Here is a 25,653-nt window from a genome sequence, read left to right as displayed (position 1 = left end):
TAAAAGAGAATTTGAAAAGTTGTCCAAAGAGGCAAAAAAAAAAATCATAAAAACTTTTAAAAATATATTCGAAGCAGGAAGCCTGCAGAAGAGTCAGTTGGACCGTTAGATGATCGAGGGGTTAAAGGGGCACTTAGGGAAGATAAGGCCATTGCAGAAAGACTAAATTAATTCTTTGTTTACTGAGGAGGATGTTGGGGAGATACCCTTTCCGGAGACAGCTTTCAAGGGTGTCGATTCAAAAACTGACCCAAATCAGGATGAACCTGGAAAATGTAGTAGACCAGATTGACAAACTGAAGAGTAGAAAATCACCTGGTCCAGATGGTATACATCCCAGGGTTCTGAAAGAACTCAAAAATGAAATTTGAGACATAGTACAAGTATTTTGTAACCTATCATTAAAATCATCCACTGTATTTGAAGACTGGAAGGTGGCCAATATAACCCCAATATATAAAATATATATAGACCGGTGAGCCTTACTTCAATGCCGGGAAAAACTGTGGAAATTATTATAAAGAATAAAATCACATAGAGTAACATGATTTAATGGGACACAGCCAGCATGGATTTACCCAAGGGAAGGCTTGCTTCGCAAATCTGTTTTTTGTTTTTGTTTTTTTTTTGAAGGGGTGAATAAACATGTGAATAAAAGTGAACTGGTAGATGTGGTGTATCTGGATTTTCAGAAGACATTTGAAAAAGTCCTCATGAGAGGCTTCTAAGAAAACTAAAAAGTTATGAGATAGAAGGCAATGTCCTTTTGTGGATTACAAACTGGTTAAAAGACAGGAAACAGAGAGTAGGATTAAATGGCAAGTTTTCACAGTGGAAAAAGGAAAACAGTGGTGTACCCCAAGCATTTGTACTTGAAGTGGTGCTTTTTAGGATATCTATAAATGATCTGGAAAGGGGTACCATGAGTGAGGTGATCAAATTTGCAGATGAATTACTCTGAATAATTTAGTCAATCACAAGCGGATTGTGATAAATTACAGGAGGACTTTGCGAGACTGGAAGATTCGGCTTCCAAATGGCAGATGAAATTTAATGTGGACAAGTGCAAAGTGATGCATATAAGGAAAATAACCCATGCTATAGCAACATGATGTTAGGTTTTGTTTTAGTAGTTACCACGCAAGAAAAAGATTTGTGTATCATAGTTGATATTATATTGACATCGTCGGCTCAGTGTGCTGTGGTGGTCAGAAAATCAAACAGAATTTTAGGAATTAAGAAGGGAAAGGCAAATAAAACAGAAGATGTCATAATGTCTCTGTATCATTCAATGGTTAGACCGCACCTTAATACTGTGTGCAATTCTGGTCGCCACATCTCAAAAAAAGATATAGTTGCACGGGAGAAAGTACAGAGAAGAGTAACCCAAATGATAAAGGGCATGAAGCGGCTCCCCTATGAGGAGAAGAGATGGCTGAGGGGGGATATGATAGAGGTCTACAAAATCATGGAAGGACTTGAACGGGTAAATGTGAAAGTTATTTACTTTTTACAATGCAAAAATAAGCTCTTGAATTCGTTGCTGGAGGATGTTGTTAAGGCAGCTAGCATAGTTGGGTTTAAAAAATATTTGGATAAGTTCCAGGAGAAGCCCATAAACTGCTATTAATCAATAGGGAATAGCAGCTTCTTGTTGTCAGCATTAATAAGCATGGGATGTATTTAATGTTTGGGTATTTGTCAAGTACTTGTTACTTGGATTGGCCACTGTTGGAAACAGGATACTGAGCTTGATGGATTCTTGGTCTGACTCAGTATGACATAGCTTATACTCTTATGAGCTGTAAAAAGCCAAACTGTAATACTAGGCTTGTACTTCCTTTTTTGGGAGTGTGTTGTGTATTTTTATGAACATTTCTACTTGGATAAATCTCTTCTCCCTTGTTGATCTGAGTTATTATAACTAGAGAAGATCAACTCAACAAACACGCTAGCCCTCCAAAAGTGTCCATGTTATATACAAAGAACAGACACGGTTAGCAATGTCAATGCTAGGCCCAGCTTCTGATTCAATCCCCCTTTCCAGAGAAAATAAGTTTTTTTACCTCATGTGGCCACAGTCAATTTACTGTTGACTAGGAATAGTTCATCATTTCAAATGTCACAAACATTACACAGTTTTAAAACACAAAACAGCCGATGTCAGTATTTTTGCAAGTATCACACAATAGGTTAAGTATGCTTTGGTGAACAGAGAAATTAATTTGTATTTTCATGTCACCTGGCCTTCACAGCCTTGCAATAATTTGCCCCAGTTGTTGAATTTATTTTGCATATTAAATTAAAGGAATTACAGATTTGAATTATCATAGATACTGTTGAAAATTATGTCAATTATTTTCAAACAGGCAGCAGTGACTGCACTGTAACATTACAGCAAATTGGTCTTATGCAAAAATCAGCATCATAATCTTTCAGCAAGGGTGTACAGAGGGAGTAGCAATGCTCCAAAATGCAATAAATGCCCCCACCGCTAAAATCTGATTCAAAAATGTATGGTCAGTCTGAAAAAGATTAGTACGGCCAACAGATTAAGTTAAAACAATATACTTAAAAAGACTCCAGAGAATAATTTTCTGTCCACTGGTGGAAGACAACCCTCATACATCATCTTCTCAGAGGAAGAACTAAGCAATCGAGGCAAGCTTTCATCTGATCTCACGGTGCCAATAAACACGATATTTATTTCTTATTTCATTCTTTTTACAAAAGGAACTTATAGAAGAAAAGTTGTAAACTACCTTATTTCTGCAGCAGACTGAAGGGATAATCTAACAAACAGCTACTTCAGGGGAGGCAATCAGTGTTATTTTTCCCAGTGGACTAGTCTCAAAAATATAACAGCCACCTAGAAGTTTCAAAAGCTGAAAGGACATAGCAATAAAGTTTAATGAAAGGAGAACTACTGCAAGAATGTTCTAATTGCTGACTAAATTATTAAAACAAACAAGACGCAACATCTCCCCCTATCTCTCTGACTTTTGTGTTATTCATGAGACAAAACTGATGCTTTGAGTTTTGGAAAATTCATCCTGTCTAGCTACTTCAGTCACTATGGACTTATGTAAACTGGGGTGCCGCTATGCAGACAATCACAAAACGGTGAATACATCCAAGCCCAATTACGAGATTAGCATTTGGACTGACTTCTGGCAGGAGTAGCAGCTGCTAAGTCAGGTTTTCAGACAGACCACCTCTAAATAAAACCAATATGGAAAGAAGAGAGCCAAAACTGGTAGAAAGCAGCTTGGATAGTACATCCAGCCTCAGGTATGCCTTTCCAGATGTCTAATTGCCCAGTTCTGTTTTTTTTTATCCAGCTACCTGGTCTACTGAACTCTGTGCTGATACTACTGCACAAGGAACCCCAGGGCAATGTGCCAGACAAAAACTGAAATAAAAATAGCAATATTTAAAGAAAGAAGACAGGCCTGCCATGCAGCACAGAACAAGAACAATGTTTGTGTGTCTTAAAAACATTCATGATATAGCACCCTCCTGATATATTTCATCTTATTCACCGCTACCCCTGATTTCCCACTCTCTTCACTTATTTATAGTCACATTTATAAATTGCAGTATCAGTTAATAAAGCTTAAAACACACGGACGCCTCAGTATCCTCCAGTCTAGGCAGCCAGATTCCCATTTCAAGGACTTTACCCTTCTCAAACTCCATCTCTGGAGCAAGCCTGCATGAGAAATACAAGATTCCTTCGATATTGTATTTTTGTAAAAAATCCCAGGCAAGGTGCCATATAAAAACTGAAATAATGAAAACAATATTTAACCAAAGGAATACAGATTAGAAAGCACCAACCAACGTGCCCTTATTTAGGCACCTAGATCATGAGGGATCTAAACCTGCAAAACCTTAGCATTGCTGCAGCTATAACTGGAAGGACTTGCAAACATCCCCAGATAATTTCTAAAATGACAATATAAACAGAAAGACTCAAACAATTATGATTACTCTAAAGCTTTATTCTAATACAATGCTAGAACTACCCTGATGCCAACCCAGGAAAATCTCAAATGTCTACTTAGAAAAAGCAAGTTACTTCTGTAACTGGTATACACTGTGTCCCTTTATCAGGGGGTGAGCAAACCTGGAGGAGGGTACCCAATCAGACAAGGGGAAAAAAAAAAAAGGGTTACGCTGTCGAGTCTTGGTGCCATGGAGGTACTGCAAGTTCAGGAGGGAGCTGCCAAAAACGCAGTGACATCATGGTAAGCATGCCACAGCTTACCCATGTGGCTTTTTTTTTTTTTTTAGTGGGCCCAGGTGAGGAGCTGTAGCAGAACTGGACTTGGGAACAGCCATCGTGTTATCCCACAACCCAGGGAGAACGTCCTCTCAGGCCTCAGCCTGGGAGGAGCTCCTGCTGCTGCCTGGTTCCTATCCATGGAGAGATCTCACAGTTGTTGCCTAACAGGGGAAAAGAAGTGGTGGGAAATGTAATTCCTTTTTGTAACTGTTAAAGGGCTTGACCTGTACGCTAAGACAACTGATTTACAGGTCATGGAGTGTTGGGAGGCATCCACAGTTAATAAGGGATGCAAATAGTTCTCTTTGACTTCATGAATTTGAATATGTTTGTGAGCGCTCTAAATGAACTTGTGTGTTGAATATTGATATTATTGTATAAGATGCATTGTAAGTGGAGCTCCACCACTCATTTGGCTTCATGACTGATATTACAACATTATTCAGTCTGTTATGATGTATGTGTAGGTAGCTATTAGTTCTTATGAACAGTTATATGTACGAATGTACTTGCGTTAAATTAGAGATTAATCTGTATGGGTACTCATTTTATTTTTGAAATGCTAATAAAGATTTGATTTTATATAATACCACGCACCGAACATTAGTGCTCCTTTTCTCACCCATTTGGGAATTTTTTCTGTTTATTGGCTGAGCACGTCACACAATATACATTATGCCTAATTTCTGGTAGCTCTATATTATATATAAATACACACACACCTTCAGTAACCCATCTTGGAGGGGGCCCCACAGCTCAGAATGTTTGCTCACTACTATCTGAAGAGTAATAAACTCAATTCTTCACACTTGTGGCTATTTCATAGGACTCCCTCACAGAGAGGCCAGAAAACACACACAGGTTCAGATGTTCTCAGCATTTTTCTCAGACACAAAATAGAAGAAAACCTTATATACGCAAGCCCCCTACCCTTTAATTAAGCAAGAAGGAAACTTTGGAGGTATTTCTTATGGATTAATAGTAACCCTCCCAGATAACATCTGTTCAGTGCATAAAGTTATTCAGAAAATACCGTATGCACATATTTATAAAATGGCTTAATGGAAAAACTGAACATTGTTCCTATTTTAAAACAGAGCACAGTGAAATTCAGCAAGTGGGGATTCTGCTGCTCCCTTTTTGCCTTTTCTCTCAGCTGTTTTGATATTCACCACTCTGGTTGAATTTTTCAGAATGGCACTTGCAATGTGTGAACTGTGCAAGACCTTCAGCAATTTGAATCAATTGCCAGGTGCTTTGTAACTTGTTTTTATTGACAGACAGTTCCTATCTTCATTATTACAATCTGGGTCAGACGTTCCCATCAGGTGGAGCAGGAACCTGCCTACACAGCACCTTGTGTTCAGAGGGCAGGCCTGAAGTGCGAGAGGGTTGCTCGGAGGAAGGCGGCAGCACTCATTGATCATGGCACATCTAGAGAAGGGATTTCCCTTCTCCATAGCCTGATGCCACAGCTTTGCAGGGGTCACCCTGCTCCTGTACCTTCAGAAGGGCCACCCCCAATCCCTCCACTCCAGCATCTGAGGGTGTGCCAGAGGTAAAGCTGACTCCTATTACAATCATGGCTAAGCAACTCCGGTTAGGTTGTTATGATATTGAAAATAAGCAAGCAAGTGATTAACTTTAACTTCATTAGCATAAAATATGTAATCGGTTTACAAATAAATACTCCTCGAAACTGAAGTTTACAAGTAAAAACTATTCTTCTTACTAGAATCAACAAAGAAGTCAATGGCTCATTTCATTGAATAGCAATGCTCCATAGCAGGATGCTAAGAAACTAACAGGGTCATTTATCAAATTGCTATCCGGCGTTTTCTCATGCGAAAACGCCTTTAGCGCCTGCGAAAGCACCATAACGCATGGTGCGATGCAAATAAGAAAAAAGGGAGGAGTTTGGGACGTGATTTGTGACCGAGTGGGCTGGGTTAACAATTTTGCAAAGCCATATCGCACGGCTTTAATGCGTATTTTAACTACACCTTTTTCATTAGCATTAAGCCATGCGATAGGGCTTTATCACACTTTGCGATTTTTGTCACAGATGCCATTTTTAGCTCCTGGAGTCAGCCTACCTGTCAGGGCCCTTCTAGGGGCAGAGGGGGAGAGAGAGAGAGAGAGAGAGAGAGACTAGCCATAATGCCCTCATCCTAGATAGGTATTTATATCTCTGTAGGAGGCCCACCTAGTAACTCGAGGTGAGGTTTAGGTATTAGTCTTATGAACAATTAGTCTTAACAACCTAGACCCGGAGAACATCCAAAACTACAGACCCATAATCAAACTTACCTTTCATCGCAAAAATAATAGAAAAAATCATCTACTCCCAGCTCTCTGACTACATAGAAACGAACAACATACTTCACCCCGCCCAATTTGGATTCAGGAAAAATTTAAGCACGGAAGCATTATTCCTGTCACTAAATGACACAGTACCTCGAGGATTCGACAAAGGACTAAGTTACATTTTATTACTCCTGGATTTATCAGCCGCCTTCGACACAGTCAACCATTCCATCTTACTCGACAGACTCTCCGAAATAGGGGCAACGGGTACTATACTAAAATGGTTCACCTCCTATTTATCACAAAGAAGTTTCCAAGTAATATTCAACAACCACCTATCGAATAAAGTAAATTTAAATACAGGAGTCCCATAAGGATCTGCCCTGTCAGCTACACTTTTCAACATCTATCTCCTGCCAATTTGTCACACACTGGATCGCCTAGGTCTGACTCATTTCCTATACGCTGACGACATTCAAATACTGGTTCCAATACAGAATACACTTGAAGAAACCTACGAAAGAATAACCATCTATCTCGCAGAAATCAAACAATGTCTACCACCCTAAAACTCATAATAAACATCGAGAAAACCAAATTAATCATCCTAGACAAAAAAAGTCAATGACTCACCCATGCAACCACTCAAAACAGAAAACCCAAAAACACTAATCTCTCCTGTTAATCATGCTAGAAACCTAGGAATCACCATAGACAAAGAATTATCATACAAAACCCTCATAACAAATAAAATTAAAGAAGGATATCACAAATTACTTACACTCAGACGTCTTAAGCCTTTCTTTACACAGAATGATTTCAGAACAGTCCTGCAACTACTCATTTTCCAACATAGACTACTGCAATTCCCTACTCCTTGGCCTACCACTTACCATCCGTCCACTCCAAATACTACAGAACGCAGCCACCAGAATTCTAACAGGAACAAAGAAACACAAGCATATTACTCCAACCCTCATCTTTAACTGGCTCCCAATAAAATATAGAATAGACTACAGAGTTTTAAAAATCCTCCACAAAATAATCACAGGACAGCAAAACTACTGGCTAAGCAAACACATCGAACTACACGCTCCAAAAAGGACCCTTCGCTCAACGAATAAAGGCCTCCTCAAAATCCCTCACGTAAGAACCACTCATCTGATCACAACCCGTGAGAGAGCTATATCCATCGCCAGCCCTGCACTATGGAACTCATTACCAACTAATTTAAGAACACAACCAAACACCAAAACTTTTAAAAAAAGAGCTAAAAACCTGGCTTTTCACCAGAGCCTACCTCAGACGCACTCAACCATCAACACCAACAGACTCCCACCCAATACAACACCAAGAAAACAGAGATACCATCTTGTCCACCCGTGGAGTATCACAACCACAAAACCCACTCTATGCCGCTCAAGATCCTTCTCAATATGTAATAACTAACTCACTTCCTGATGCTATTTTTACCTAACTTGTTCACCTATTATACTCACTGTAGAAACCCTGATGTAACTGTCTACCTATTATGATTACTGTAAACCGTTGTGATGGCGTTGTGAAGACTACATAGGTCCCCCCTTCTTTGCAAGGCACTCATGTTCATTTTTGGATAACTATTGTCAGGGGTGAAAAATATTTTAAAAACCATCACAATCTGAATCAAAATCTGTTAGGAATCAGGTAATTGTAATTTTTTTTTATTTTTTTTTTGCCTTTTAGCTTGCTTTTTTTTTTTTGTTATTTTGGGTGCTGTTTTCCTTTTTTTTTTTTTTAGCGAGAGGACTCTGGTTAGACCTCATCTGAAATACTATGTGCAATTCTGGAGATCACAACTTCAAAAGAACATAAACTGGATGGAATAGGTCCAGTGGGAAGCTACTAAAATGGTCAGTGGTCTTCATTCTAAAGCAACGTTCTCTCGCTGCCGGATCCAGTGGGTACATAGAGCTTCTAACATTTGTTCACCTTTAAAGCTTGCTTCTGGGATATCCCATTCCAGGTCAATCAACTCCTGGATGGCTTTCAGTACTGGAAAGTAGTAAGAGGCTTTCCGTAGGGAAATCAGAATGGGATTCTTCTTTGGTTCCGTCAGAGTCTGCCCCAGAAACTCCCATCATCTTCAGGGTCTGGGAAACCAGGGCCGGCAATTCATCTCTATGGAAAAATGTAACATGGTCTGATACAGTTCTAAACCAGAAGGAATCTCCCCATCTTTCAAGGAATCTGTATCCTCCTCTTCATCCGTGCCATCCAGGTCCCTGCCAGGGATACCTTGGCGAGGCATGCCTCAAGGTCTGCCGATAGGACTGGGAGAAGGAGGGCTTACCGGTTGAGGTTCTGTCTGGACAGGGGTAAGTAAGGTAGCAGACTGTGCCTGTACAAAGGATTGTAGACCTTGAAAAGATTCCACCCAAGAGAAGGTAGCCGGGTCCATGCTTAGCCCAGGAGGTACTGGGTTAGGTGCCATCGAACTTCCCTCTCCCATGGATGACCCAGTCCCGGGAATACTCAGATCCGGGGTACTTCTAGTTAAGGCTGTGGCCGACGCATCCTCTGAATGGGAAGAGCCAGGCTTACCAAAGCCCGAGGAGGCCAACTCTCCCTGGGCTTCCTCAGACTGTGCAGACCTAATAAGACAGTGCTTATGTTTCTTTGCTGCAGGAGCCATTGGGATGGTAACTGCGAGTTCAGTTGGCTCGCGCTTAACATTTTATGCACATAAAATTTGGGCACTTACGCGGCCAGGTGCGCACAAAGCCCGTGTGCCCAGCTTTAGTTGAATTCTGCGCCTAGTAAGTTGTGCGCATATGTACACACGCAACGTTATACACACAGCGCATGCGCAGAGACAACACATACTGCATGTGCCAACACTCTATGAAGGGCCATACAACACACACAAAGACATGCGCAAGATGGCGCTGCCACGGCCTACCAAACGGCAAACCGACCAAGCCTAAAGCAGGGCCTAGCCTACCGGGAAGCCGCTCAACCCACTTGGAAGCCCACTTCCCCTTAACCCCAATGGGTTCGGGAATGAGGTCGGTATGGCTCGCTGAGCAAGGAGACTGGAGAAAATCTTACCAAAATCCCTCTAAATGTCTCTGAATCGGGAGGTAAATCCTTTATTTATTTATTTATTTATATATTTTTTTTTTTATTTTTTTTTTTAACTTACCTGGGCTCAGTGCTTATCGGCTGAGCACAGAGATGGTCTCCGGCTGCGGGGGAGAGGGCTTTGGCCGTCACACACTGCTTCCTGCACCTGCCTTTCGGCGACTTAAGCAGCCAAGTCCACGCTGGGGACCAGCTACCGGACCAAGGCACCCCTCTGAGGGATCTCAGAAATCACCTCAGGAATTCTCAACTGGGGAAGGACCTTTAGGTATCACCGCAGGAGAGCGGGACTCAATTTTCTCTCCAATTTATAAGTAGAATTTCTTCTTCCAAAAGATACAGCAATCCCCAAAGGGAAATCACGTTCACATCTGCTGGCAACGGAAAAATACTGAAGGGCTAAGGACACTGCAGGGCTGTATGTAGGGTGACGTCAGCTTTGAAACCTGACTCAGTCGCCAACTGCTGGAAGGGGAGCATAATCCATTGGTCCTGAGTCCATCTGGCCACATGCAAGGAAATGCCTCTGTAAGACCTCATCTGAAATACTATGTGCAATTCTGGAGACCGCACCTTCAAAAGAACAAACTGGATGGAATCTGTTCAGAGGGTAGCTACTAAAATGGTCTGTGGTCTTCATTCTAAAGCATATGGGGAGAAACTTAATCTAACATGTATACCCTATAGCAGAGGACACCCCTGAGAGATGATGCTCATATGCGTAACACACTGAACATATGACCATCATGGGAATAAATATAAGCATATGCTCTGCATCCACCGGAGTCCCCTGCTTCCTAACAATGGGTGCAGAGCAAAACTAAGATTTACCCGATACAACTCACCATACAAAAAAGATATTCTGATTCTAGTGTCATCTTAACAGCATCACAAACACTCTACTACCAGATGCATTGTATAATAATACAAACCCATTCTGTACATGTCTATCAAACCTGCTATACCGCAGCATTAACTCCAAGAAATGAGAGTGATAGCCCTACCCTTAAAAAGGCAGCAGTTCACCACCAGTGAAATATAATATTGAGAAAATACAATACGACTGATACAAAACCCTACATACTAGTAAAGTACCTCATCAGTCACATACACAGAACACAGATAGACCTGCCTTCACCAAATATAAATGATCAGAAATTACAAATGTAAAAACAAACTGGAGTGGAAACCCCAAGACGACCATCTGCATGCAGTGCAAAACTGAATTAGAAACAGAAATCAGAGAGAAGAAATGCATATTCTCAAAACTGACATATTAATACACTTGAACCCAGTCACTCCCCTCCCATGCGCCCATCACTTCTCCCAACTATTCAATCATCCTTTCACACGCTCATATCCCTGTCCAACATTAATAACACCTGAACCCCCCACATCCTCTTTCCCCGTGCTCAACTCTCCCTGCCCTTCCCCGCATACCTCTGACCACCTCTTTCCCACCTCTTCCTGCTCAGCATCCCCTGACCTCCCCCCTCAATCCAGTAGCTCCCCACCATCCCTCTCTCTCCACTTCCATCTCTCCTCACCTACCCTGCAACCCCAAACTCCTTTCCCTCACCCCTTCCCTCCCTATCTTCCCACGTCTTCCTGCTCAGCACATTTTCCCCCTTCTGGCTTCCAGCCAGCACAAAAGCCTTCAGTCCAATCCAGTCTCCCTCCCTCTTTACCAGCAGCAGATGAGGGCAAGAAGCATTGAGGAGAGGAAGAAGATGAGGCAGTGGAAGTCGGCAATGGATTTATACAGCATGCACTTCTCTCCCTTATGCTCCTTTCACATCCAGGCGCCATGGAGAAAAGAGCGTGAGCAGCCTCACTGCCAGGCCAGGCATGGGTAGATAAAGTTGGTGTCTTGCTGGGCCCATATGAAAAGGAGTTGGTGATATCTCGCTCTGATCTGGGTGATGAGGAGGTGGCCAGGAAGAGAAGGAGCAAGAGCAGCTTCTTCTCATACCCAATAAATGAGAAGTCAGCCAACTCCTGCCCAAACTGATAAGGAAGGAGCAGCCTTCTGCTGGTTCTGCAACACACCTCCTGAGACCTTGTGACACACCTGTTGAGAACCACTGCCCTAGAGGAAAAGAGGGATGAGGCAATATGCTAGAGACATGGAAACACCTCAAAAGATTTCCATGCACAAGAGGTGGGCCTCTCAATGGAAAGGAAGATCTAGAACAAGGGGTCACAGATGAAAGGTGGTAGACTCAGGAGTAATCTAAGGAATTTATTTATTTTTTAACAGATAGGGTGGTGGATGCATTGAACTGCCTCCCAGCACTGGGGATACTATATAGAGTTTGCAAGCACCCCATCATCTTACCAAGAAACCATATTGGTTTAACACCCAGAACATATAGTCCCAGGAGAGTGAATCAAAGGCTTTTTCTGCGTCTAAGCTGAGAATTGCTTCTGATTTAGGTGTGTGAGAAAGCACAGCAATTAATATGCATATATTTTTAACACCATGACTGCCTTTCATGAAACCCGTTTGGTCTGCGTGAATCTCTTGGGGAAGAAGTATGTTTATTCTGGCCGCTAATATTGTCATATCCACGTTAATAAGGGAGATAGTACGATATGACCCCCACCTCTAAGGGATCCTTACACTTTTTAGGTAAGACATCAATGACTGTGATTCGAAGACGTTAAGGCACAGAGAGTGTACATTCGTTATAAAATTTAGCTAGCACAGGAAGTACCGGAAACCTTAAAGTTTTATAGAATTTGGAGCCCAGACTGACTAATCCTGCAGCCTTCCTTAACTTCAACCCTTGAATGACTGAGAATATCTCCCCATCACAAATAGGGGAATTAATCTTGCTCTCCATCTCCCGTGAAATTTTAGGCCAAGGAAAATCTGAGAAAAAGGACTCCCAGGCATCTATATTCATTCCTTTACGTTGGTAGAGCCCCCCTTAATACTCCAAGAATTGCTCCATATCATCGGAGAGCTGATGTTTATGGTTTCCCATTCAGTTTCTAAATACCTACTATATTAGATCTCGGACCATGAATACGCACTAACCTAGATTCATCAAAATGAGTTATAAACACATTGATAACACCCATGTTAAGAAATAGGGGAAATTTTTAGAATTACTGCACCACTTAAGAACATAAGAACATAAGAAAATGCCAAACTGGGTCAGACCAAGGGTCCATCAAGCCCAGCATCCTGCTTCCAACAGTGGCCAATCCAGGCCACAAGAACCTGGCAAGTACCCAAAAACTAAGTCTATTCCATGTTACCATTGCTAATGGCAGTGGCTATTCTCTAGGTGAACTTAATAGCAGGTAATGGACTTCTCCTCCAAGAACTTATCCAATCCTTTTTTAAACACAGCTATACTAACTGCACTAACCACATCCTCTGGCAACAAATTCCAGAGTTTAATTGTGCATTGAGTAAAAAAGAACTTTCTCCGATTAGTTTTTAAATGTGCCCCATGCTAACTTCATGGAGTGCCCCCTAGTCTTTCTACTATCCGAAAGAGTAAATAACCGATTCACATCTACCCGTTCTAGACCTCTCATGATTTTAAACACCTCTATCATATCCCCCCTCAGTCGTCTCTTCTCCAAGCTGAAAAGTCCTAACCTCTTTAGTCTTTCCTGATAGGGGAGTTGTTCCATTCCCCTTATCATTTTGGTAGCCCTTCTCTGTACCTTCTCCATCGCAATTATATCTTTTTTGAGATGCGGCGACCAGAATTGTACACAGTATTCAAGGTGCGGTCTCACCATGGAGCGATACAGAGGCATTATGACATTTTCCGTTTTATTCACCATTCCCGTTCTAATAATTCCCAACATTCTGTTTGCTTTTTTGACTGCCGCAGCACACTGAACCGACGATTTCAATGTGTTATCCACTATGGCACCTAGATCTCGTTCTTGGGTTGTAGCACCTAATATGGAACCCAACATTGTGTAATTATAGCATGGGTTATTTTTCCCTATATGCATCACCTTGCACTTATCCACATTAAATTTCATCTGCCATTTGGATGCCCAATTTTCCAGTCTCACAAGGTCTTCCTGCAATTATCACAATCTGCTTGTGATTTAACTACTCTGAACAAATTTGTGTCATCTGCAAATTTGATTATCTCACTCGTCATATTTCTTTCCAGATCATTTATAAATATATTGAAAAGTAAGGGTCCCAATACAGATCCCTGAGGCACTCCACTGTCCACTCCCTTCCACTGAGAAAATTGTCCATTTAATCCTACTCTCTGTTTCCTGTCTTTTAGCCAGTTTGTAATCCACGAAAGGACATCGCCACCTATCCCATGGCTTTTTACTTTTCCTAGAAGCCTCTCATGAGGAACTTTGTCAAACGCCTTCTGAAAATCCAAGTATACTATATCTACCGGTTCACCTTTATCCACATGTTTATTAACTCCTTCAAAAAAGTGAAGCAGATTTGTGAGGCAAGACTTGCCCTGGGTAAAGCCATGCTGACTTTATTCCATTAAACCATGTCTTTCTATATGTTCTGTGATTTTGATGTTTAGAACACTTTCCACTATTTTTCCTGGCACTGAAGTCAGGCTAACCGGTCTGTAGTTTCCCGGATCGCCCCTGGAGCCCTTTTTAAATATTGGGGTTACATTTGCTATCCTCCAGTCTTCAGGTACAATGGATGATTTTAATGATAAGTTACAAATTTTTACTAATAGGTCTGAAATTTCATTTTTTAGTTCCTTCAGAACTCTGGGGTGTATACCATCCGGTCCGGGTGATTTACTACTCTTCAGTTTGTCAATCAGGCCTACCACATCTTCTAGGTTCACCGTGATTTGATTCAGTCCATCTGAATCATTACCCATGAAAACCTTCTCCATTACGGGTACCTCCCCAACATCCTCTTCAGTAAACACCGAAGCAAAGAAATCATTTAATCTTTCCGCGATGGCCTTATCTTCTCTAAGTGCCCCTTTAATCCCTCGTTCATCTAACGGTCCAACTGACTCCCTTCACAGGCTTTCTGCTTCGGATATATTTTTAAAAGTTTTTGCTGTGAGTTTTTGCCTCTACAGCCAACTTCTTTTCAAATTCTCTCTTAGCCTGTCTTATCAATGTCTTACATTTAACTTGCCAATGTTTATGCTTTATCCTATTTTCTTCTGTTGGATCCTTCTTCCAATTTTTGAATGAAGATCTTTTGGCTAAAATAGCTATTTTTACCTCCCCCTTTTAACCATGCTGGTAATCGTTTTGCCTTCTTTCCACCTTTCTTAATGTGTGGAATACATCTGGACTGTGCTTCTAGAATGGTATTTTTTAACAATGACCACACCTCTTGGACATTTTTTACTTTTGTAGCTGCTCCTTTCAGTTTTTTTCTAACAATTTTTCTCATTTTATCAAAATTTCCCTTTTGAAAGTTTAGCACAAGAGCCATGGATTTGCTTACTGTTCCTCTTCCAGTCATTAAATCAAATTTGATCATATTATGATCACTATTGAGAGAGAGAGAGAACAAAGGAGTTGGGGGCCTGTGAAGGCAGAGTGAAAGGGGTCTGGCCAAGGGAGTAAGAAGAATCTCCAAAGGGACACTTAACATTATACTTTTAGGGGAATTCAACAAAACATCGAAAACTCTGTATCTTTGAGCAATAATTTAAAATGTAATGCAGAATAAGAATTTTGCATTTTTGTGCACAGAATTCCCTCAGGAGTAATTACATACAAATGCACAAATCAGTCTTCCGGATACATTGATTTTTCAGACTGCCTCCACATACTTTCCCTTCTCTTATACAGCTCAAGCAACAGGTGACTATGAAAGAGTGCTGCTCATTCTAAACTCTGTCAACAAGACGACAGATGGGAGACAGTGCACTGTAGAGAACCTTCCTAGGATGAGTGTGAACAATTTCAGCAAAACTGCATGAAGTGGGAGAGACACCTCATCTGATGCAGTGAGACTGCAGCATATGAATGATGAGGTAAAAACCAAGGGCCTAAATATGCACAGATCCTAAATTAGAGGAGGGATATGAGAGACATTCATATGGCAAAAATGTACAAAGATAGAAGAGTCCAGTATTCTAGAATAAGGGGCTATAATCTGAAACGAGGGGGGGGGGTTAGATTCAGAAAACAACATATGTAGAGATGGAAAATTCTTGGATGATTGGTTGTTTGGGTGCCTGCCATAGGCCCAGGCACACCAAGAAAAACTGTCGCCGTGACTTGGAGCTGGCTCCCTGTCTGCAGGGGCATGGGACAGGAAAAAAAAAAAAAAGTAATCAAAATATTAGGCCAAACAAAATAAAAGCAAGAAATAGTCAGGGGGAAAAAAACCCCCAAAGAAAGCCAAGTGAAAAAGCAAGCGTTCCAACGAGAAAGTAAAGGCAAAATTAAAAAGATTAGACGAACTGGGTTTTTTGCCCTGGCTCCTAAAAGATTTCTGGCTGATATATGCTTTCTAGATATCTTTCTTCCCAAGAACATAAAGCAGCATTTGTTGATAGAAAGGGTGGTGAATGAATGAAAATCTCCCTACGGGGGGGAGCAAAAGCAAAGGGACAGTAACTGTCAAACCGACACGCAGGCGCTCTTAAATGAGGCATGTGAGTCAGGTTCCTACCACATAAGACAGGGTATTTTAAAGCCGCCATGCATCCACACCATGACCAGTTTCATGCTGAGCTAAGCACTCCAAAGCCCCCTGCTTTAGAAGCCTGCACTCCCCTCAGTTACCTCAGACTCGTAAAACCAGCCATTTTGGAGGGGTTTTTGGGTTTGTTTTTTTTTGTTTACCGTTACATCTCCTCCAAAAGCAGAGTAAAATTACGTGGTAGAGGACCTGGGCGCACGTCGGGGCACAGAAGTATTTATGCGCACATCTCTTGGCCGCACCCTGAAATGCCCCAACCCATGCCCCTTTTTTGAAATGGGGCGAGATGTGCCGGCGGCAGGAGACACACGCGTGCATCCGGGCAGCTTTTAACATTCAGCCCAACTCGTGCGCACATCTCCCAATTGATGCCTGCGCTGGGCTTTTAAAATCTACCTCACGGCGATCGAGAAAGCAGCAAAGCCAAGAAATCCTAAAACAGAGAGGATTCTGCGTGGTGAGACTGCAAGAGAAAAACAGCTTTAGCAGGACCAGTAATACAGAAACAGAGAGACTCCCCAGGTTTAGGGGTTTAAAGCTTGGAGAAGAGGCGACTGAAAGGGGATAGAAGTTTACAAAATTATAAGCAGAGTGGGACAGATAGAAAGGGAACAGTTATTTATTCTTTCAAATGATACTAGGACCGGAGGACACTCCTTAAAACTAACAGATGGCAGGTTTAAAACAAACTGGAGAAAGCATTTTTCACTCAACTCACAATCAAGCTGTGGAATTTGGGCTGAAGGGTGTGGTCACAGCAAGCAGCAGAGCTGGCTTTACAAGGGGGTTTGGATAACTTTGTGGAGGAAATGTCCACCAAGTTATTAACCAAGAGACTTTGGGCAAATCACTACTCGTTGTCGGCAGTCAGCAACAAGAAACTGGATCTACTTTTTGGGACTGGCCACTACTGGAGACAGGATGCTGAGCTCGCTGGACCTTTGCACTGACTCGGCATAGCACTTATGTTCTTAAGGAAGAATGGGCAGACAAGATGGACCTTGGTGGTTTTATGCTATCATATTTGTATGATAGGAAGTAGAAATTATAAAATAAGGATCAAAATGGAAAAACCATGAGAATGCTTTTCTACACAGAGATTTAAAAACCCTAGGCACCAGCCAACCATTGTTAGGAGTCAGGGAAAAAATTTCCAGGCTGTTTTGTCTATTTTTAAGTTTTATTTTTTGATTTTTGTTTCTCCCTCTTTTTTCTTTTCCCCCTCCCACTCTTGGCCCAGGATTTATGCAGTCCTGTTAACCCATTATGTCTCAAGTTTTTTTAAGAAGCTATCCTCTAAATAGGACACTGGGACATAATGGGTTAAATGAACTCACTAAACCTGGTTTTTCCTCTTCCCATTATACACACACAGTCACAGGAAAATTCAGAAGCATTATAGGTTCAGAATCAAATAAGGAGAAATTTCTGCCTTGAGACGCTGCTGCTCAGTAAAAGTTTCTTCTGTATTCACCAGCCTGCTAGCACTAGCATAATCGATACAACTGAACAGATAAGCACCAGGTTATATGTAAGTATTACACAGAAAAATCAGTGACAGAACTCTGCTGTGTACACACACAATTTCTAGAAAAGATAACTGCAGCATTTATGATTTACAGTAGCATGGTGGCGATTCAGCCTTGAACGATATACCCATAATTTATTTTAAGTCAATGGAGAACAAACATCTCTATTCCTGTATCTCTCTATACATCATATCCCACTACTAACACAACAATTAGCAGAGGTCTGGAAACAATTTCATTCTTGAGATTCTACTTGCAGCATCCAGCCAGGTTACTGCCAGGCCATCTAAGCACCATCATCAGTGAATATGCAGGCTGTGTCTTTCCCCAGGACACACAGCTAGGAATCAGCCAATGGAGTTTGGTCCTTCACAGGCCACTGCCAGTAGGCAGTTTACAAGGGATCCCCTGCAATAACTGGAGAGAAGGGGGAGCTATTTGGTTCTGTTTCCTTTCCTGTTACGCAGCCTTCCCCCCTACTCTCTTCTCCCAGTCTACATCCTCATCCTTTCCCAACCCTGCCCCTTCCACCTCCTCCTATATTCCATCGTCCTACTTCCCCCCTACTCTTCATCTCCTCCTGCTTGTGCCCTTCCATCCATGCATCCTACAAGCTCGCCAGCTGTTCCTTCCAAAAAATAAAAATATAAAATGTGAGCAATTTAACTTGTAAGGGTTGTCAGTAATTTCACATACAGTTAAAAATAAAAAATGCACATGCAAATTAAAGTCACAGAATTCAATAAATTGAAAATGAACATTTTTATACCGGGTGTCTACTTTCTCTCTCCCCTCTTGGATGCCAGACTCCTTTTTTTTTTCCATATACATCTGACATCTTTTTCATGTTCCTTCTCTCCGTTCATCTCTTCCCCTCACCACATTTCTACCTCTTTCCTTCTCCCCCTCAGTTTTGTGCAAACCATCCTTTTACCCACACTGTCCTCTTTCAGCTCCCGGCTCTGCCTTCCAGCTCTTGGCTTCGCGCCGCCCCCCCCCCCCACCAGTTACCCTAACTCAGCTTCTCCTCCCCCAAAGATACAGCTGGCACCAGGAAGTGGTGGAAGGAGGGAGGGAAGAGAGTGAGAGAAGTGAAGTGAGGATATAGGGTGGGGGAGAGATGGAAAAAAGTGAAATTACTGCACTGGGAAGAAGGGAGTTGGCTCGTGCGTCTTCCCCGGTGGAATTTTTGAATTTTTATTTATAATCTAGATATATGTGACTATACATATGACAGCAGGACAAGCTTAGCACCGATACTAGGGTTCTTTTGATGTAAGAAATTTACTATATTGTAATTCAGTTTACTCTGCTTTCTGAGGGCTAAGCCCACACCCAACACATTTTACAAAAGGCCTAATACCCATGAGTGCTGTGTCTTTTGTGGAGGGTTTTCTGGTTGGCACCATGGTAATGCATATAAACATAATATACATCAGAATGTCCCTTCATTTAAAACCTTATTTTAACTGCAGAATTTTTAATTGTGTGGGGAGCAGCATAAGACTTAAGGTTCACCTACAGCACTTAATACCTTTACACCAGCCCTGCTTCTTGTCGTCCTCTTTTACTACAAAAAGGGCTGTCCTAGCTGATTTGAGAAAACTCTGTTGCTTTAAGACTGCTCACTTACATACATCAACAGTGAGTTTAAAGTAATTAGGAGCAAAAATAGATCTGCACTTAAGACACACAAAGAGGCAAACATTTGGAAGTGAAACTGTTTTTGTTTACACTTGTAAGCATCTTGTAAAAACAAACTGATCAGAGAAACACCATGTACTTCAGGTGATATGTAAGGGTCCGCTTAGTATGAGGCCCCTGCAAGGAATGTAATATTTGTTATTCAGTACATTGCTTTAGCAGCGTGAATGGGATCACATTTCTATGCTTGACACTTTTTGAGGGTTTGATTTACTTACATAATGAACCTTCTGTTAAGGAACCAGTATTTCCGCCGGTGCCTATCATAGCCAATGGGTTCATGTCGGATATATGGTTTATTTTTTTGGATTTCAGCAACACAGTCAGTCACCCCAGGCACCTTATGTGCTACACAGACCTCACACTGCCATTCATCCTCTGGCACTTCCTCAAGAGGTGGCTTCACACACTCCAAATGGTACACGGCTGAGCACGTTTCACAGCAAAGCAAATCCCCAAGTTTGTGACAAACCCTACAGTGGTCATCGTACTGGATCACTCCTTCCGACATCAATTCCTCCCGCGCAATATTTGTTGTAAGAAACTGATCTACTAAAAACTGTAGAACTTTGATTTTACTCTCTATTGGTCCGTATGGGTAATCCTCAGATTCCTGGAAAGGAAGAACGTGGTGATATTCCTTATCACTCTCACAGTATACACGCAAGACCTCTGGCCAGGTCATCCCGTCTATGAAATACAGCGTGGAATTCACACTGTCTTTGAGGTCCGCAGGTCCAAAAGTAGTATTTGATGTGTCTTCTTCACGTAAAACAGCTTTTAAAAGCGCTACATGCGTTTCGGCCATCAGGGTGCACTGTTCTTGACTAACCAGGGCAGCACAGAAGTCCTCGAACCGAAAAGGGGACAGGCGTAAAACTGTGCCAAAGTTCCGTAATACCTCGTAGATGGAAATAACATTCATCAACTCCTCACTGGGCACCATTAAGTCCTCTGAAGATTTAGGGAATTCAAGGGGCGGGATGTCTTTTTCTTCAAATATTGGAGAACGAGGCCGATGAACTCTCAGTTTCCTCCTTCCTGTAATGGAAAGATGAAATAAGACTTTTGTTCGTCAAAATAGAGAACACCTCTTACCAACTTAAGACTTTTTTTTTTTTAATAGAATGAATGCTCTAGTTTTTCTACTGCAGCTGACAAATTCTACAAATATCATTACAAAAATGTGTTACTTTTTCAGACTGGTTGCACGAATAAAAGTAGAATACAAGACATTTTAAATAAGATTCTTTGGCACACCTGAATATTTACATACAATACATGCTAGCAGAAAAAGCCTGCGATGGCCCATCCAGTCTGCCCAGCAAAGCACTAAGGGTTGTAACTGCTGCTCCATGCTGGTTACTCACGTGCTTTTCTTAATTTAGGGTTGTAACTGTCACAAAAAAACGTTTCTCAAAATAAATTAGACATTAAAAAAAAAATTATTTCCAACCTTTATTTCTTTTTAACATTTTGGTTCTTGCATTTCAATTTACTTTTGTTCTGAATGCTTTACTATTTTTCATTCTCACCTCTTAACCTACCTTCTTCCATGCAACCTGTCTCTTACCTAGTTTTCTTCTCCCACTTAGAGACTCTCCTCCTCTCCAGTTTCCTCTCTACTTCCTGCTCTCCTCCGTCTGCTCCCACCCAGTGTTACCCATCCCAGTTCCCCTGCAGAAACCCAAGCCCCTTGTCCTTTCGACTTGCTACTTGCACTCTCCCTCCCACTGCTGCTGCCACGTGGCTCTGTTTATAGTGAGCTCTGTGGCAGCTGCAGGCTGACAATCCAGAGCAGCAGGAGGGAGATGGGGGAAAGAAAGGCAGCATCAGAAGTGGGGCTGCTGCAACAAAAAATGTGGCAGCTGCTGGTTGCTCTATTACAGCAGCAGAAGTGTGGCAGGAAAGACTAAAAAGGGATGGATGTGAGCAACTGGGATGAGTGCTAAATAGAGAAGCAGCTTCTTTAGCTCAGCGGTAGCATCATTGGTTTGGAGGTGGAAGGTTGCCAGTTCAAATCTCAAGATCCCAAATTAGGATTAAAAAAAAAAAAAAAAAAGGAGAGAAGGACCTTACAGAAGGAAGGCATCAGCATTGAGGCTAGTGGATGTTGTACACTTTGCTGTGAATAATTTGATACAAACAAACCATGTATGCTTTTCTTATACTACAACCACAAGCAAATAGGGGCCTATGGACTAAAGGCTTTCTCCCATTTTATGTTTATAGGGAAAAATGCTCAGTACACGGGGCCCATAAGCAGCCCATAATAATTCAATCTTTCTAAATTTACAAGTCTATAGTGTTATCAAAAATAGTAAAAGTGATTAAACAAAACAAAATGTACCCAGATTACTTCAAATAATTCAGATGATGTGTATTATATTAAAAACTTGGCTTTTCACAAGAGCCTACTCTAATTCACTAAATCAACCAGCATACAAAGCAAACACGCAAAACAACATAAAAAGGATAAATCATCAGCGAAGTAATAACAGTATGTAGAAAATATCTTTGCAGAACGAAAGAACGTACAGTATGTAACACTTCGCAGTATGTAATAACTTGATGTGCAAGTATTAACTAATAGATGAAACTAACCGTCACTACATGATAAGATTATGGATGATGATGTTACAATCTGTTGCATGTTTATGTAAACTGTTCTGATGGCACAACCGAATGATGGTATACAAAACACATTAAATAAATAAATGTGAAATTGGAAGATAATATACCCCCACCTGTATGTTAAAGCTGATGACTTGAAATTTCTAATGCCTTTGAAGAAAGCAAATTATAAAAAGTAAGACTAGAGCAGATGCCCTGGAATATGTGACGACATCTGCCCCAATACCTAAAAAGTGATCTTTAATTAATATAGAAAAAATGTGCAAAGGACAATTTTAATATGAAGTGGCTATAGGAAGTCTTTACCTTCAATGAATATATTTTTTTTACATTTTGTGTCAGTACATCAGACTTCCATGCATTAAAATGAATTTTTCTCTACTCATCCACACACCATACTCTATACCTTTTAGGGCCAAAAATGTTTTGTTGCAGGACAAAGCATATATGTAGCCAAAAAAAAAAAGTTTAAATCCAATAATAAGATAAATCTCCACTCCTCTGAGTCAATACTTAGTGGAAGCACCTTTAGCAGCAATTACAGCTGTCAGCCTGTTGGGATATCTCCACCACCTTTGCACCATTAGACAATGCTTTACAAAACCGTTCAAGCTCCATCAAGTTCCTTGAGGAGCATTGATGAGCATCAATCTTCAGGTTATGCAATAGATTTTCCATTGGATTGATGGTGAGGCTCTGAGTGGCCCACTATAGGACAGTTACTTTTATATTTTTTTGTTCCTTGGCCACTACAGTTCCCTCAAGGACTTTTCTCCATTCATCACGTGTCCCAATCCCTGCTGATCAGCAACATCGCATGACATGACGCTGCACCTCCATGATGCACTGTGTTCGGTCTGCACCAAACAACACTTTGCATTCACACCAAAAAATTCTATTTTAGTTTAGCTACAGGAACCTGAATGTTCCTTTGCATACTTCAACCTGGTTTCAAAGTGGGCTCTCTCGAGCAATGTCTTCCTTTCTGCCACCCTACTATGCAAGGCAGATTTGTGGCATGCTTGGGATATTGTCACATACATACTTTTGAGCAAAAAACAGAGGCCAGTGAACAAAATCAACAGGAAAGGAACAGAAGAGTGGCAACTTTAACCAATCTTGGCTATGGATGCCTTTAACTCTTTCAAAGTTGCCTTTGGCCTCTTGGTTGCTACCTTGATCAGTTTCTTTCTTGCTCAGTTATCCAGTTGGGAGGGACAACCAATCTAGGTAGGAACTAGGTGGTGCCATATACTTTCCACCTCTTGACCATACTCAAAAGGGATATTCCAAGGTGCTTCCAATTCTTTTATAGCCATCCCCACCCAGATTTGTGCCTTTCCACAACTCTGTCTCAGAGTTCTTTTGACACATCCTTGGTGCTCATGGTTGGGTCACTGCTTTAAAATGTATTACCCAGCAGAAAGAACCAACTAAAATTGCTGAATTTATCCTATCACTACGTGAATCAGTACAATTAAACCAAGAAGGGTCAATTCACTTGATGTATGCCTTTCAAGGCAATTGTTACACCAGAGCTTTAAATATTTAAGATTGCTACAAAAGAAGCATGTGTGGGGGATGGGGGGAGGGGGGGGGGGGGAGGTGACACTTATCCAACCAACCTATTCTATATTTTTATTTCCACTTCATTTTCTAAGGAATTCTGGAATAAAATTTTTCATTTGGCAATTATTGGGTACATGTGTGGATATATGGAACAAACACTGTTTTAGTGCAACAAAAAGGTACACATTTTAGAAAGAGTAGACTTTCTATAGCCACTGTAACCCAAATGTTTGATAAATTTTGTATGGGATTAGATATTGTACTAGATAAAATCCCAATGAACCCATCTATTTAATGCACAGTAGCTTTTTTGTTAATTTTCTATTTACAAAATTAAGATTGTGCAACTTAGTTTATTTTAAATAATTAAGCCAAACATTAGAACCAGAGAAGTCGAGCTTCATAGCATAAATAAGAACATCCATCTGTGTAGCACTGTCCACGTTAGTGTACTATTTCCATTTTTATGAATGGGCTGCATCACGTAAAGCAAGAGTTTGGCAGGGAAACAGAATCAATAGAAACCAGGAGTCAAGGACTGAGCTACTGTCTAATACAAAGGAAACAATATATTCAAAAGATGGCAAAGTTAGTTATACAGTCACAGGGTACTTCATTTATTGGATATGCATGTTTTAAGAGGCTGATTTATGACCCATTTCTTCAGGCTATTCAGTGCTACTAAAATGTAGTCAGTCAGGACCCAAGTTATTTCCAGTTTGCTACTTTTCTGAGCATACATAGCCCAGGGCTCATCCTCAAGTCCAAATAAACTTCCTGAAGAAAAAAAGAAACCTTTGCAAAGATTTTGCTCAGGCTCCTAGGACCTTCAGCTAATACAGATGTGTTGAACATCCTCTGCTGGAAAGCAAAATTATGAACTCCAGAATGCTCCCAGTTGATGGCTCTCTGTAGAAGTATGTTCTCTCCCTTCCTCAGCACGATTCTATGTATGCTCATTTATGTGAGATGGAAGATAAGCTCAAGTATATACATTGTATTCACTGGGTTTTTATTTAAGTATTAGTTTGGAAAGTCTGATCCTCACGATCACAAATTTCTTGAATCTCTTACAGGCTGAACTTAAAAAAAAAAAAGTAGAATAAAAACTGTTTTGGGGTTTCTCAAAATAAAGCAGCAGGGTTCAGTTAAGGGGGGGGAGGGGGAGCTGAAGAAAATGCAGACAACAATGGAGAAACAGAATTTTACACTTCTGGTTCACTGGCTCAAATCCACCTCAGTTCAGTAGTGACTAAAGGTCATTACCACCTGAAAAGTTTCTCGGTGGCTCCCAGTGGACAACTGTCCACATGAAACCATGGCCACCGCTGGCAGCCTTGTTAATAATCTCAGTAGAAAAGCTAAAGACTGAACAAGCACTCTCTCTCTTATATTGAGAAATTACTGCTCACCTGACAATTTCCTTTCCTTTAGACCAGACAAATGAATCCAGAACCAGTGGGTTATGCACTTCTACCAGCAGATGGAGACAGAGAACAGCTGACATTGCAGCATATATACCCCTGCAGTGACATCTACCTGCCAGTATTCTCTACAAAAGCCAATTGTGTATAAATTAACAAAAACTTGATTAATAACAGATAACCATTCCAGTACTCGGTCAACAGGAAAGACTATGTTCAGACAAGATATGCATTTACACTAGTCTAGGGACTGGATTAAACACTTACCAGTAACCCCTGGAACATGTAGCCACACAGGAGGACCATAGCACAATCAATTGGCAGTCAAGGGCAGGAAGCTGGATTCATTTGTCTGGTCTAAAGAATGAATCCAGATAGATGAATCCAGAACCAGTGGGATGTACCCAAGCTACTCCGCGATTAGGG

General features: G+C 41.2%; 1 protein-coding gene across 13 annotated transcripts in view; it reads right to left on the bottom strand.

The window, feature by feature from the left end:
• Positions 1-25,653, bottom strand: part of BPTF (bromodomain PHD finger transcription factor) — a 278,159-nt gene that overhangs the window by 217,961 nt on the left and 34,545 nt on the right. For all 13 annotated transcript variants that reach the window (XM_029599363.1, XM_029599362.1, XM_029599352.1 and 10 more), the window contains exon 2: positions 19,819-20,641. In XM_029599363.1, coding sequence (XP_029455223.1) covers positions 19,819-20,641 — 823 coding nt within the window. The remainder of the gene's footprint in view (positions 1-19,818; positions 20,642-25,653) is intronic.

The sequence above is a fragment of the Rhinatrema bivittatum genome, chromosome 4 (genome assembly GCF_901001135.1).
Source record: "Rhinatrema bivittatum chromosome 4, aRhiBiv1.1, whole genome shotgun sequence".
Taxonomy (NCBI): Eukaryota; Metazoa; Chordata; class Amphibia; order Gymnophiona; family Rhinatrematidae; genus Rhinatrema; species Rhinatrema bivittatum.
This window is presented reverse-complemented; position numbering and strand designations above follow the sequence as displayed.